The 13688-nt window shown below is 34.9% G+C and overlaps 5 protein-coding genes across 9 annotated transcripts; 3 read left to right on the top strand and 2 right to left on the bottom strand.

Annotated features, from left to right (window-relative positions):
* Positions 1 to 432: 432 nt before the first annotated feature.
* On the top strand, positions 433 to 2448 carry AT5G48200 (uncharacterized protein; the record flags this gene model as incomplete). The annotated part of the gene is made up of 4 exons (NM_124195.1): positions 433 to 486; positions 1112 to 1354; positions 1694 to 1773; positions 2175 to 2448. The coding sequence occupies 4 exons, from the start codon at positions 433 to 435 to the stop codon at positions 2446 to 2448; spliced, it is 651 nt and encodes a 216-aa protein (NP_199631.1).
* Positions 1185 to 2965, bottom strand: AT5G48205 (zinc ion binding protein; the record flags this gene model as incomplete). The annotated part of the gene is made up of 5 exons (NM_001344763.1): positions 1185 to 1394; positions 2102 to 2442; positions 2516 to 2635; positions 2711 to 2739; positions 2867 to 2965. The coding sequence occupies 4 exons, from the start codon at positions 2963 to 2965 to the stop codon at positions 2115 to 2117; spliced, it is 576 nt and encodes a 191-aa protein (NP_001318760.1). The 3' UTR covers positions 1185 to 1394; positions 2102 to 2114.
* A 626-nt stretch (positions 2966 to 3591) lies between these two features.
* AT5G48210 (prolamin-like protein (DUF1278)) lies at positions 3592 to 4319 on the top strand. The gene has a single exon (NM_124196.2). The coding sequence runs from the start codon at positions 3637 to 3639 to the stop codon at positions 3946 to 3948; it is 312 nt and encodes a 103-aa protein (NP_568693.1). The 5' UTR covers positions 3592 to 3636; the 3' UTR covers positions 3949 to 4319.
* Positions 4320 to 4853: 534 nt separating this feature from the next.
* AT5G48220 (Aldolase-type TIM barrel family protein) lies at positions 4854 to 7445 on the top strand (the record flags this gene model as incomplete). Of its 4 annotated transcripts, NM_001203559.1 has the most annotated exons (11): positions 4854 to 5233; positions 5310 to 5404; positions 5462 to 5483; positions 5554 to 5967; positions 6055 to 6129; positions 6212 to 6256; positions 6370 to 6534; positions 6634 to 6712; positions 6790 to 6872; positions 6972 to 7040; positions 7141 to 7445. In NM_001203559.1, the coding sequence occupies exons 2-11, from the start codon at positions 5346 to 5348 to the stop codon at positions 7222 to 7224; spliced, it is 1095 nt and encodes a 364-aa protein (NP_001190488.1). In that variant the 5' UTR covers positions 4854 to 5233; positions 5310 to 5345. The 4 variants fall into 4 exon arrangements, with proteins under 4 accessions (NP_001190488.1, NP_001078734.1, NP_001318761.1 ...); NM_001085265.2 differs by lacking the exon at positions 5462 to 5483 and having other exon boundaries at positions 4976 to 5233; positions 5371 to 5404; positions 7141 to 7224; NM_001344764.1 differs by lacking the exon at positions 5462 to 5483 and having other exon boundaries at positions 4976 to 5404.
* ACAT2 (acetoacetyl-CoA thiolase 2) lies at positions 7320 to 10709 on the bottom strand. Of its 2 annotated transcripts, NM_124198.4 has the most exons (14): positions 10399 to 10709; positions 10267 to 10307; positions 10091 to 10189; positions 9830 to 10003; positions 9630 to 9735; positions 9412 to 9550; positions 9113 to 9190; positions 8972 to 9037; positions 8563 to 8648; positions 8337 to 8436; positions 8148 to 8258; positions 8027 to 8068; positions 7732 to 7924; positions 7320 to 7641 (listed from the first exon to the last, which is right to left on the bottom strand). In NM_124198.4, exons 2-13 carry the CDS (start codon positions 10298 to 10300, stop codon positions 7748 to 7750), a joined length of 1212 nt encoding a protein of 403 aa, NP_568694.2. In that variant the 5' UTR covers positions 10301 to 10307; positions 10399 to 10709; the 3' UTR covers positions 7320 to 7641; positions 7732 to 7747. The 2 variants fall into 2 exon arrangements, with proteins under 2 accessions (NP_568694.2, NP_851154.1); NM_180823.3 differs by having other exon boundaries at positions 10091 to 10302; positions 10399 to 10707.
* Between the last annotated feature and the right edge of the window lie 2979 nt (positions 10710 to 13688).

Here is a 13688-nt window from a genome sequence, read left to right on the forward strand (position 1 = left end):
ATATAACACACACTAATTTATTTAATAAAAAATCTATAAAAGCTTTCGCCCGCGGGAAACCGCGGGTTTAATCCTAGTAGTATAGAATAAGACTCAACAAATTTAAAAAAAAAAAAAAAAAAAGTCAAACTATATTTTGTAATAACTCTTCCGGATAAATACATGTTCTTGCACATTAATTTCAGATCTCTAATCGTGTTTTTAACGACTTGTAATACGTACTATGCACTTTGAGTAATTGAGGAACAAGATATGATGTCCACGGTGTGGATCTCGTGTAAACGTGGCGGTGGTGCTTATCTTTATGTCATTTTTCATCAGAGGGGGTCACATGCGACTTTTATTATTGAGAGAAAAAAAAACAGAGACAACAAAAGCTTTCTGACAAAAAAAGCTTAAAAGTAAAAGAAGAAAAAGAGAGGAAAAGAAGGAATGCATGTAGACAATGTCAGCAAGAATCTGGTGAATAATCCAGGCAACATGAATGTAGGTTATACATTGGGGCCAAATTTAGCAGTTTCATTTATACTTTAACCCATCACTCTAAAAAAACATTTTGTTGATATTTTTCTTCAGCATCAAACTCTCAAATCTTTAGGCTTTTAGTTTTATGTCTTATGCATTGACATCATTGACAAGTTAGAAGAGAACAGTTGTATTATTTATTAGGTTTTATATCCATTCAAGGCATGGCTTATTTATGTTTGGTGGATTTCAATGACTATATTTTATTATTTGTTTTTAAATGAACCATATCATCCGTTGAAAAAATTATATATTAGTTCATAAGCCATGTTTGCCTGGATTTCTCCAAAAGAGGTTAACCAAGTTAGAATACATTGGATTTCAAGGAAAAGTTAAAATGCATTGGATTTCAAGGAAAAGCCAATAGAATCGGTGATAAAGCCTAAATATAGTAAAATTTTACCTCAACATCGTTGACATATGTTTCACAATTAATTTCATTATTTTTGAACATGACATTTATCGCTACATATCAACCTTATCCTACATTGCCAATATGAAATATTTATGCTTGGAAGGTGGTCACTCAAGTTTCTGATAACATGACATTTTTTTCCATTTTAGCTATTGTTTTTTTATGTTTTAGGAAGCATTTGGTGTGATTTTAAGGTCAAACAGGAAATATTCAAGTATTTATGAAATCAAGAAGGTCTTAGGTGTTTTGGAGCAAAAAAAAAAAACAAAAGACGATCAAAATACATTTTTGGACAGATTCGTAGCTCAGGTTTTACATCCATTTAAGACATTCCCGTGCACCAAATTGAGAGATTTTGGACTCTATGGAAATGTAGAAGGGTCAAAAACCGCAATGAACTGGAATTGTGGCTCGGTCAGACCATTTAAGTTTACCCACCTCTCCACACCTATATCTGCATGCCAAACACAAATGAACAGAATACAAAAACAGACACATTTATAAATATTAGTTTCCATGTAGACTCGAGGATGATAATTTTAACGCAAATGACTGTTGCGTAAAACAAGTTTATCACCAAAAAGAAAACGAATCATCTTGTTCTCTCATGCATATGTTTCATACATGGGTACAGATCTCTGTATGCAGGAGAAGAGACATGAATTACATGATTATACTTACTACATTATCGGAGTGGAACACAGTTTAAAGATGTTCAAAGTTCACTCAACACAGATTTTTGAATACTTTTAGTTGCTTGAGACACTGATATGTGATTACCATAAAGTTCAAAATAAAACAAAAGTATACGTGGAAGATAAAGAACAACTGCAGTAGGCGATCGCATAAACCAAAAGATTTTGGCATTCCCATAAATCACAACAAGGAACAAGGGAAAACAACCAAGTTGAGCATACCACATATAATCTTTATACATATACATATATGATGAGACCTATAAAAATCATTTATGTCCGACTAATATAGATAAAACTATGAGCATGTCTTACCAAGTATCTTCTTGCTCTATTTCGGTTTTATACTTTATAAACCTAAACAAGTTCTCTACTAACTATAACTTACTAACTAATGTGTTGTTTCATAAGATCATTATCTAGTAAGGTGAAATTGGAAATGAAGTAATAGTAAACTCAAAATGACCTGAAACAGGAGCTTATTCTTCTTCCCATTCAACATCTTCTTCTTCTTCTTCCTGACTCATCTGTCCTCTCAGTTCCCCTACTACATCAGCCACTCCTTCCCTGATCATCCATAGAGGGAGGTTTTCCACTCTAGGATCTTCATCTTCCCTGGTCGGATTCAATCTTGCCCGATTCAATCTTGTCCGATTCAATCTTGTCTTTCTAAAACGTGCTTCGGCTGAAGCGAAAAAACTAGCAGACGATATTGAAGAAGATGAAGATGATGCAGGAGCGCTTGTAGCAGCTACTGTTGTGTTTGTACTCGAGATACTCGAATCGGGTTCCTTCGGTCCAGAACAACTATGATCAGGTCCAAACCGATGTTTCAAGCAATGATCGACATTTTATAGAGAATGTCAAGACTTCTTTGCACCTAGAAACAGGACATTGTTTCTTCTTCTTCTTAACATCGTTTTCGTAGTTTGAGGGATCACAATCTGTATCATTAACATGTTTATCCCAAGTTATGTTTGAATCTTCGTCAGGGTTTAACCTAAATCCTATAGCACAAAACGGACAAATAATCACTGTGACATCTCCTCTGTTTCCTTTTGGACAATCGTGTTACATATAGCTACAATGATCCAAACAAAGCACCTGCAAATAGAGTTTTAAAAGTTAGATAAACTTTACCACAGCCATTGTTCCTCTCTATTTAGAAAATCATGCAACATTGTAGATCGTAGAAACTAGCATTGGAATAAAAAGACAAGGAGAAAGAGACCTGAAGGCAGCGATCACATGTGAAGGGCAAGAAATCGATCTGCGTGCAAACATCGACGGAGCAGTGTTTCCCTAGATCTGGAAATTCCGGAGTCCCCATCGAAATAAGGGTTTCGACGTTCAGAACAATTCAAACTCGAAGAAGTAACAATTCGAACCCGAAAGATCTAGGTCCGAGGAACCGAGCGAACTATGTAAATCAAAATCTCTATACTTTGAGAACACGGTACGAAGAACGGAGAGAACTAGGTCAAACAAAATCTCTATCCCTTGAGAACTAGGTTCTTCTCCTTTTATAACACGCAACAGTCGGATGGGCCTCCTTAATGATTAATATCTTGATGGGCCTTCTCTATACTAATATATGACCCAAAGAGAACCCATTCCACTATATCCCCCTTCTGCCTTGTGCTAAGTTTTTAGTACTTTTCCAAGTTACCTAATCCTACAAGAAATTCTGGAAAGTGAAATTTCTCATAAAATATATCATTTACTTATTTCACTTATAATACAATAGAATAAAACAACGTGTAGAAAACAATATTAATCTAGCTTATCTTGTAATTCATCAAAAAAAAAAAAACTTAACAAACTGTCACCTTTATTTGGGGTCATCCCAAAAGTGCCTCCATAATTCCTCACAATGAAAAATTTCACAATACGCAACTTAAAATATTAACATTTTTTCATCTTATATAAATCCAATCACTGACTACTATTATATTCATATCAAGATAAAACTCAATAAATCATTCCAATTCTCTAATCAAAATGTGGAGCAACAAGTTCTTCTTCCTTCTTCCAGTTGTATGCATCGTAGTGTTCGCTACTTCTCAACCATTGCCATCACCACAACCTTCCCAACTAGATTGTTGGTCATCACTAGAAGTTATTCCCGACTGTGTCCCGGAAATTTTCCGATCGATAACAAATGGACAGTTCGGGAATGTAGGTCCTTCTTGCTGCCATGCTTTTATAGGTCTCGATACTGAATGCATCCCTCAGATGTTTATCTTCGCTCCCCTCATCCCGCCTTCTCGCAGACTCAGGGATCATTGTTCCCACAAAATAATTGTGCCATAAACATTTTGAGACTTTGTTAGTTGTTACAAAGAGTTTGTTATTCTACATGTTTTAGACTATAAATGTGCTTATAGTGTTATGTTTCTGCTTAATTAACTACGTACGTTCTCTACTATAAGATATCAATAATTAACTTCCATGTGAACATGTGTCATTTAGCTATAATAAGTGAATACGTACTAGGATACGTTGGTTTATTTATCAAAATTGTACACATTGCATTTGCTTCACAATTGTTTGGATGACTTTACAAAGCGCTTGTTTACTTATGGCCTTATGGGTTGTGAATTTTAATCGAGCATTGTTCATATTGTAGTCCTTCAAATTTTGAGTTTTTTCTCGTATATACACATATGTAAACTCCAATACTCAATAGCTGACCAACATCGAGTTACAAGTACGACTACCAATAAAAAGATTTTACCGAAAATAAGAAACATCTTCGATATATATTTTTTGATTATCTCTTAATCATTAGTTTGCGATGTTTATAGTGCGGGAATTGAGTTTGAGATCGACTCAAAAATTATAATTGGTTTTCTCAAAACATGGATTAGACGACTCATATATTCATTGTCTTTCCTAACATGATTATAGTATGGCTCTATCGTGAAGGACTGGATAGTCTGTATTTTATATATCTATAGAAAAACTAACAGTTTTATAAATGAGTTAGCAAAATATACTTTTTTTTGTTGCTTTAAAACTTTTTTTTTCTAATTCTATCCCATATTATATTAATTCGATTTTGTTGAATGATTCTAGAGGATCGATATACCCGAAACATGTTTAAAATTGTAATTTATTTTTAGTTTTTTCAGTGAAGTAGGAGGACATTTGTCCCCCTCAAATCACCAAATTTTTAAAAAAAAAAAACTTATACATGATTTAAGGATTATGCAATTGTATTGTCTGTCCGTCATTTGACTCATTTTCCCACTGGTAAGAGCTCAACTTCAGGGATTAATGGGCTTAGGCCTGATCCGTTTAAAAAAAAAAATATATATCTTCATAAGAGAGTTTGGCCGTTTGGAAATAACGTGTAAGTAGGACCCACTTTTGTGATTATCCGCCGCACAGAAGTCTCTCCTCCACTCCACAAATAGCATTCCCGGCGAGAGACAGAGAGCGAAGAAGAAGACTCAAACCAAAAAAAAAAATGGAAGCTGCACTGCTTTCTCTTCAGCCCTTCCCTTCCTCCGCCACTCAACGACGTCTCTCTCCGTTTAACCTCCACAATACACTTACCAGACCTTCTTCTTATGCTCCTCTTCGTGCTCAAAAGGTTTCACTTTTTCATCCAATTCAATCTTCTTGTTTCTATCTTATCCTCAGAATTGTATACAATATGTAAATTTCAGTGCTGATTCATTGATTCTCAAAATTGATGAAAATCTATGATTCGAGAGTTGGTATCAATAGCTTTTCAGCTTCAGGAGTTTGGAATCGATGTTAGGTAGGTCCTCTCTAGTATCCTGGAATCGTTTTTGTGTTGCTTGTTGAAAAATTGTAGACTTTGTGCACTTTATGAATCTGTGATGTTTGAAGAAATTATGTAGTCATGTTGAGAAATGAGAACTAAGTAGCTTTTTGTTTTATTGTTAGTCTGGAATCACAGAAGGTTCTGATTCAGCATTAGAGGCTAAAGTAAGTGAGCAAGAAGTGGGAATGTACCAGAATGAAGTAGTTGAGAGTCAAGGTATAAGGATAAGGAGAAGACCACCTACTGGACCTCCATTGCATTACGTTGGACCTTTTGAGTTCCGGCTTCAGAACGAGGGAAACACGCCTCGTAACATCTTGGAAGAGATCGTATGGCACAAGGATAAAGAAGTTGCTCAGATGAAAGAGAGAAAGCCTCTTTATAGCTTGAAGAAGGCTCTTGATAATGTTCCTCCTGCTAAAGACTTCATTGGTGCTCTTAGATCGGCTCACCAAAGAACGGGGTTGCCTGGTTTAATAGCTGAGGTTAAGAAAGCTTCTCCAAGTAGAGGAATCCTGAGAGAGGATTTTAACCCTGTAAGAATTTACACCCTTTTAAACCATCCTGTGACGTGAGTAAGTATAAGGATTGCAAGAACTATGTCTGAAGGCTTGAAATTGTAGGTTGAAATTGCACAAGCTTATGAGAAGGGGGGAGCAGCATGTCTTAGTGTTTTGACAGATGACAAATACTTCAAGGTAATATTGTGAAGAAAATGTTCTTTGAGACCAAATGAAGTTTGATATTCGTAATGAAGCCTGTAATCTATTTTCCATATAGGGAAGCTATGAGAACCTGCAAGCTATAATGGAAGCTGGTGTGAAGGTACTTTCTTTCTCTCTTTTTTTTTTGGTTTCTCTGTATAATTATCCTTTTCAGATACTTTGTCATACAACACTGACATGCAACGTTCTAATGTCTTGTCATGAAAAATGCAGTGCCCTTTGCTATTGAAAGAGTTCATTGTTGAGGCATGGCAGATATACTATGGTAGAAGTAAAGGCGCAGATGCAGTTTTGTTGATCGCTTCTGTGTTACCTGACCTTGACATCAAATACATGATTAAGATTTGCAAAATACTTGGAATGGCTACACTTGTGGAGGTTTGTAACCAGTTTCATATACGCCTCAACTAATGCTTCTGTCTCTTCCTAATCCTAATTAGTGTTTTTCTGATTTTCTTGGTTACCACTTGCCTCTAGGTCCATGACGAAAGGGAGATGGATCGTGTTCTTGCAATTGAAGGAGTCGAGCTCATTGGCATCAATAACCGTAACCTTGGTAAATGCTTGAACCAGACCTCCTTTAAAGCTAGACATACAATCCTTCTTGATCCGTTTTATCACCTTTTCTTTCAGAAACATTTGAGGTAGATCTTGGTATCACAAAGAAGCTACTTGAGGGAGAGCGTGGCGAACTGATCCGTCAAAAAGACATCCTTGTAAGTAGTATTTCACATCCCCTGTTTCTCTTACCCCTTACAATGTTACACACACCTTACTTAAAGTTTGTATATCCTCAACTTGTCTTCACATTGTAGGTGGTTGGAGAATCTGGGTTATTCACTCCCGAAGATATCGCCTTTGTTCAAGAAGCCGGTGTCAAAGCAGTAAGCTTTCACAAACTTTATAGTTCAAGATAACATTGCCCACAATGATATTGGTTCACCTGATCTTAGCTCCCATGTGATTTTCTTTTCCTGTTATTAGGTTTTAGTCGGCGAATCTCTTATTAAACAAAGCGATCCCGGGAAGGCAATCAGCACCCTATTTGGAAGAGATGTCTCAGAGTAAATTCCGAGTAGAAACTTTTTGTATAGAGAAAATCTTCATTGAAGTCTCTTTTTTTCTTCTTAAGTGCCGCTCAAGTGCGCAGAGGCTTGTGCCTTTACAGAAATGTCCAATTATTATTATTTTCTTGTCTTACATACACATTGTGTACTTAAATTTATCCATCAAATGTCAAATCTTGGTCGACGTTTTAATGAGTACATGAGGATAAATCATTAACTACGGTAAATCGGTCCATGATTCAATAACTGACTGTCACCGGTAAGAGAAAAAAAGAAGCCGAGTTCATATAAATAAATAGACTTAACAACATCAACGATCACTCCTTTATTGAGAGACCAACTAACATAAAACGTAAAGTGCAATGACTGACTCATGGAAGTTGGATGAGAGATAGATCCATCTATTTAGTTTACCAACCTGAGAAGAAAACACATGAGAGGAGATCATGAGTTCCTTTCCTGCATTCTACATCTTCGATCTATGAACGCTAAGCAGAATGTGAGTTACCTGGATTCATAATGCATCAAAGGAGCTCAAGAACTAGAGCAGAAGCACCTCCTCCTCCGTTGCACACTCCTCCCACACCGTACTTTCCGTTTCTCTTCTTTAGTATCCCAAGCAACGTGATTAGAATACGGGCGCCACTGCAGCCTAGAGGGTGTCCTAAGGAGACAGCTCCTCCATTTACGTTCACTTTCTCCTGTTTAGGCAAAGAGGAACAAAATCCATGTTTATGAAACCACTTGATTAAGTTGATTGAGAAGATGATGATTTAACAGACTCGGTGATATAAAAGACTTACTGGAGCAATCCCGAGTAGCTTTTGATTTGCAAGTGCTACAACCTGTGAAAAGTCAGTTTAGTAAAAATTACGCATCACAATGGTTTGTCAATTATGTAAGGAAGAAGACAGATGTTCTTACTGCAAATGCTTCATTGATCTCATAGTAATCAACTTGAGAAGATTCCAAACCAGCATGTGCAATGGCTTTTGGTATAGCAAGAGCAGGAGCAGTAGTGAAAAACTCTGGTTCCTGCAGGGTTTGGGTCTCACTTAGTGAATGGAATCAGATTGTATTCAAAAAGGGAATGCAAGATTATAAGTAACGTACCTGAGCTGCGTCACCATACCCTTTAATTTTTGCTAATACTAGAAGTCCTAGCTGAAGAGCCTTCTCTCCGCTCACTAGGACAAGGGCAGCTGCACCATCACTGTCAAAGAGAGACAAAATTTACTAAAGAGAAAAAAAAGTTGCAAATCTAACCAAGATCCACTTCATACGTTACATGAGTTCTCTAAAAGCTAAGAACATATATATGGTCAGCTAGGAAAAGGACCTTATGCTAGACGCATTTCCAGCTGTAACAGTCCCTCCATTCTCTTTGAAACTAGGACGGAGTTTCCTCAATTTTGCAGCATCAAACTGAGACATTGAGACATCATACATGTAGCAAATCATACTAAATTAGATCTCATTTTTTGGAGTTATCTTAACCACAAGTTTCATTTGCTGACGTGTAATGCCTCATACAGTAGAAGATACAAATGAATAAAAATTTATGACTGAAAACATAAACATGAATAGAATTTTCTCAAAACAGTAGTCAATGCAAATACTCTATTGTTCAGCAAAGTTCACTTAGAAAACAATCTGTATGCAACAGGTGAATAACATGAAAAAGCACAATCTCAGGTTCACTGGAGTATAAATGCATAATCGTTAAACCAAAAGGGGACATAAATCACCTTCCCAAGACCTTCGTCCTTGTCAACAATGGTTGATGGCCTACCTCTTCCTCCAGAAACTTCAACCTGCATAACCAATTACCTTAGTATATATTCACCATGTATAACGCATTAACCAAAAATTACAAAAAATATACTAACCGGGACGATTTCCCATGTGAAGGCGCCAGCTTCCTGGGCAGCAATACCACGCTCAAAACTCTGAACTGCATAGTCATCCTGCATATTCATCAGTAAGACACCAATCAACTCATGTTTTGAGTTTCCATAAAGAATGAGCCCAACTAACCAATTCTAGTAGTTCACAGATGGCTAATGATCAAGGCAGTGGAATTGTACAGAGGATGTATGCAGAGTATCTATCAATAATAAGTTGATGGGGTACAAATATGCAACAAGCATCACGAGTCTTAATTCAAGAAAACTAAGGATCAACATACTTGCTGCTCCCTTGTAATCTGAAACTTCTCAGCGCATAATTCTGCACAGCTTCCCATCCCACAGTCGTTATAGACATCCCATAGTCCATCCTTCAACATTCCATCTACTAAAGAATCATGACCAAAACGAGATCCCTTCCTGCATCAAAATCCGAATAAGAAACAATGATGCATAGAGTAAAAAGACCAAATGATTCCGTAAAACCACATCATTTTACCTTGCTTCTGCCAAATATTTTGGTGTATTAGACATGCTTTCCATACCACCCGCCACAACTACATCATTGATCCCTAACTGGATACTTTGAGCAGCAATCATTACCGCTGAAAAACCACCAAACAAACCAGAAAAACATTGTCAAAAGCATCAAATCAAAAGTCTAAAAAATGCAGAGCGCAAATGTTCCAAAGTTCTCACCTTTCATGCCTGATGCACAAACCTTGTTAACTGTAGTACAGATAACAGAGTTAGGGATTCCTGCACCTAAAGCAGCTTGACGAGCAGGAGCTTGACCCAAATTAGCACTAAGAACATTGCCAAAGACAACTTCTTGAACAAGAGCTGGATCAACATTTGCTCTCTTCAAAGCAGCTAAATCATTAAAAACAACAACAAGGGCTCGTCAATTATACATAAAGCTAAAGATTTTGCACAGAAACATGAACTGTTTTTTAATACCTGCAATAGCTAAAGATCCAAGCTTTGTGGCAGGTAAAGATGAAAGAGATCCGAGAAAGCCACCCATTGGAGTACGTGCAACACCCACAATGCAAACATCTGATTCATCAACATTCATATATCAAAAAAAAAATTCATCCTTCAAATTCAGTTTACTAATGAAAGTGTTTTGTTACCTCTAGGATTCACAGATTCTGATGTATGGGCCATTGCTAATCTACAAAATGGTGTCAAAAGTCAACAAGGGACCAATCTCATTAAGAACCAGATCCCCTATAAACATTTGGGATCTATGTGGGATCATTTACCTTGATTCTTCAATTCCAGAAGAGAGCGCCGAATGGAGAGAGCTGAAAGAAGTGAGTCGTTGTGAAAATGACAGCGAATTCTACAATAAAACTGGAGAGAGAAACAGGGACAGAGGGTCCTATAAAAGAGGACGCTTTCTTGTGATGTTGTTGTTGTTGGTGAATCAGCGACGATAACTACGATGAAGAGCAACACGACTGCTATATGATCTGTCTTTCAAAAAATAAAATAAAAATTATCTGTACTTCAAACTCTTTAAATGTTTTAAAATAAATTATTGTTAAATTACTGTATCAACCCCTTCTTCTACATAAATCATCATTGATAGCAAATATATATTTGAAAATAATTGCACATGGAAATTGGAAACTTTGTTATTTACGCAAATCTTTATTTATTTTGTTTTGTGGAAAACGCAAATCCTTATTTAAGATATAATTTGCACAAAGAATCTTTATTATTTACACAAAATCTCTATTTTAAATATATTTATTTGTTGTTTGTTGACTCATTTAATATATGGTGGGTGGGTCGGCGATTGGGACGAAAGTTAAAGGGTAAACATTGGAAACAAATAATTCGGATGGTAAAAGATAGTATTATTCAATTTATTTTGATTCAAAGACGGGATTAAAATTTTGGGTTCTAAATTAGGTTCAAAAGTTTTATGTAATGAAATTCCACATTGGGACATGTATTTGGAGAACATTCTACTTTAAGATAAATATTTCTAATTTTTTGGGTATTTTGATTTTTGTTTGGAAAAGTAATATACTAAAATGGATAATACGAATACTCTCTCCCACACTTAATCCAAATGGATAGACATAATTGGGTGAGAAGGAAATCTAAATAGCTTTATTGTACATTCCCTTAATAGAAGTTAAACTCTTGAGTCTTCTTAAGTTAATAAATTTATTGTGGGACAAACTAAACCAAGATAGATTTTTGTGTTCATATGAGCTTGTTAAAGTAGAAATCTAAAATTGAAAATAAGATGGTTCATTAAGTTTAATTGTGCAAGAAATCGAAAAGAAGAAAATATTCAGATTGTCACCACGATTAAAGTGGTTCTTTGACTGGTCTCATACAAAGCAAAAAAAGAAGAAGAGAGAGTTAACACAAGAAGCAACTCCTAAAGATAACTTCCCTTCTTCTCATTATACAAATCTATATAAATCTATTTTAATGACAACCCTAAACATATGGGCTAATAAGTTATTTCTATGACAATGAGTTTTTATTTTGGACAAACTTCTATGACAATGATTAAGTGTTCCAATAACTGCAGTTTGTTTGACCAAGATTTTGATTCCAATTTTTAATTTTTATTCGATATGCAATTATTAAAATCCGACTCAACCCCAAATTACGACCCAAATTCAACTAACAAACACGAATGGGATGGAGATTGATTTTTTTTTTTAGTGAATTAGGATGGGGATTGATTTTCTGTCTGGAAATGGAATAGGTTGTTGGGAACGAAAAAGCAATCTACTAAATACTCTCTATTGTACCTTCCCTTGATACAAAAGTTAAACTCTAAGTTAATGAAATTGTAGTTAGGCCAAAGTTTTTTTTCTGTTTAAGGGCAAATTATAATTATTTATTAATTGTTTATCAAAAATAAAATATCGGTCAACGCATAATTCTGACAACCGAAGTAGAATGGTTATGGTATTGGCAACATAACTTATATTTATTTGTGTATGTCGGTATGTTATAACAATATATAGTGTAGCTAACAAGACATTTTTAAAGTATGCATGTGTGACTAGATGATGACATCTCTTTCGTATAAGTAGCAAACATTTATCCATTTTTGTGCTCATATAAACTTATTAACATAAAAATCTAAAATTGAAAATAAGATAGTTAGTTAAGTTTTATTGTGCAAGAAATAGAAAAGAATAAAATATTGGGATTGTCATCAAGATTAAAGTGGTTCCTTGATTGATCTCACCAAAAAAAAAAAAAAAAGAGACTTCTACGAGAGGCAACTCCTAAAAATACTTCTCTTCTTCTTATCACACAAATTATGAATCTGTTTTGATGGAAACCTAAACACATGGGTTAATGAGCTATTTCTATAACAATGATTGGGTTGCTCTACTAATTGTAGTTTGTTTGACAAAGATTTTTATTCCACTTTTATTTTTTGTTCGATAATTCCTTATCCAAACTTGATTTAAACCCCAATTTTGACCTGAGTTCAACAAATAAACGCAAACTTAGCGAACAGGATGAGACAAATTTTCTATCTCGAAATAGATTAAATAGTTATTAAAAACTTATTCTTTTTATCAGGATTCTTTTGTTCTATTCCTTTCACAACTTTGAATTCTTTGAAGCACTTTTGTATAAAATCACAATCATTTTGTTCAGATTTTGGGAGCTGGAACTGAAGTGTTGTTTCTAAAATCTTATCAAAGGGATGCATGTTGTATTGCTTTTGTGTCGCTTATTAAACTTTCAATTTGCACCCAAACGAGAAATAAGATCAAATCCTCTTGTTTTCATTTAGATTTGTGTTGACATTTGTGTTAGTTTCTTAGTGTAAAGGAACAAGTTTGTGTTGACATACATTCTTTCTTCGTTTTTTCAGTGGCAATTGACAGTTCCTTACTTGCTACTTCCTCTAAGATTGTCACTTACTTGATAAGATGAACAACGATGATGTAAGTTTCTTTTTTTTTTCTAATGTTATAGAATTGTATGATTGAGAATTGGATGTTTTTTCCTGAATTTAGAATTGGTCGGACGAAGAGTGTTGATATTTTCTTCAACTTTGTACTGCTGAGGAAAAAGGGAATAGAAGAAAGACGAGATTAAATATAACTGGAAAAGAGTCCATCATGAGATAGTTTGAAGAAAAATTTGGGAAGAGATATTCATGGGATAAACAATTCAAGAACAAGTATGATGTGCGTAGAAGAACATACACAAAGGTTAAAAACTTGCTTCATAACAGAACTGAAATTACATATGATTCTGTGTAAAGAATAAATATAATTTTTCTTTTCATTACGTTTACCTAAGTATTTAAGAAAGCAAGTAAACATACTTTTAATAACTAAAGGTCGCTGAAAATTCTAAAAATTGTAACGTGAATTCTCAAAACTGTAAAAACTGATTCTTTTTATTGTACCCTATATGTTAACGTTAATTCTCATAACTCTAAATTCTTATTTTTCCATCAAAATCATGACGTCAATCAAACTGTTAAAAGGCGAGATACAAATATAAATATTGTACTAATATTGTTAATCTGAAATATCTACTATTCAAA

The sequence above is a fragment of the Arabidopsis thaliana genome, chromosome 5, assembly GCF_000001735.4.
Source record: "Arabidopsis thaliana chromosome 5, partial sequence".
Classification (NCBI taxonomy): Eukaryota; Viridiplantae; Streptophyta; class Magnoliopsida; order Brassicales; family Brassicaceae; genus Arabidopsis; species Arabidopsis thaliana.

What these genes read in the sequence shown, in the direction of transcription:
- AT5G48210 (NM_124196.2), top strand. Translation starts at nt 3,637, where the DNA reads ATGTGGAGCAACAAGTTCTTCTTCCTTCTTCCAGTTGTATGCATCGTA.
- ACAT2 (NM_124198.4), bottom strand. Translation starts at nt 10,300, where the DNA reads ATGGCCCATACATCAGAATCTGTGAATCCTAGAG. An exon ending in TCACATGGGAAATCGTCCCG is followed by an intron (nt 9,038 to 9,112) that starts GTTAGTATATTT and finishes TTGGTTATGCAG; the next exon opens with GTTGAAGTTTCTGGAGGAAG. An exon ending in GGAAATGCGTCTAGCATAAG is followed by an intron (nt 8,437 to 8,562) that starts GTCCTTTTCCTA and finishes TCTCTTTGACAG; the next exon opens with TGATGGTGCAGCTGCCCTTG.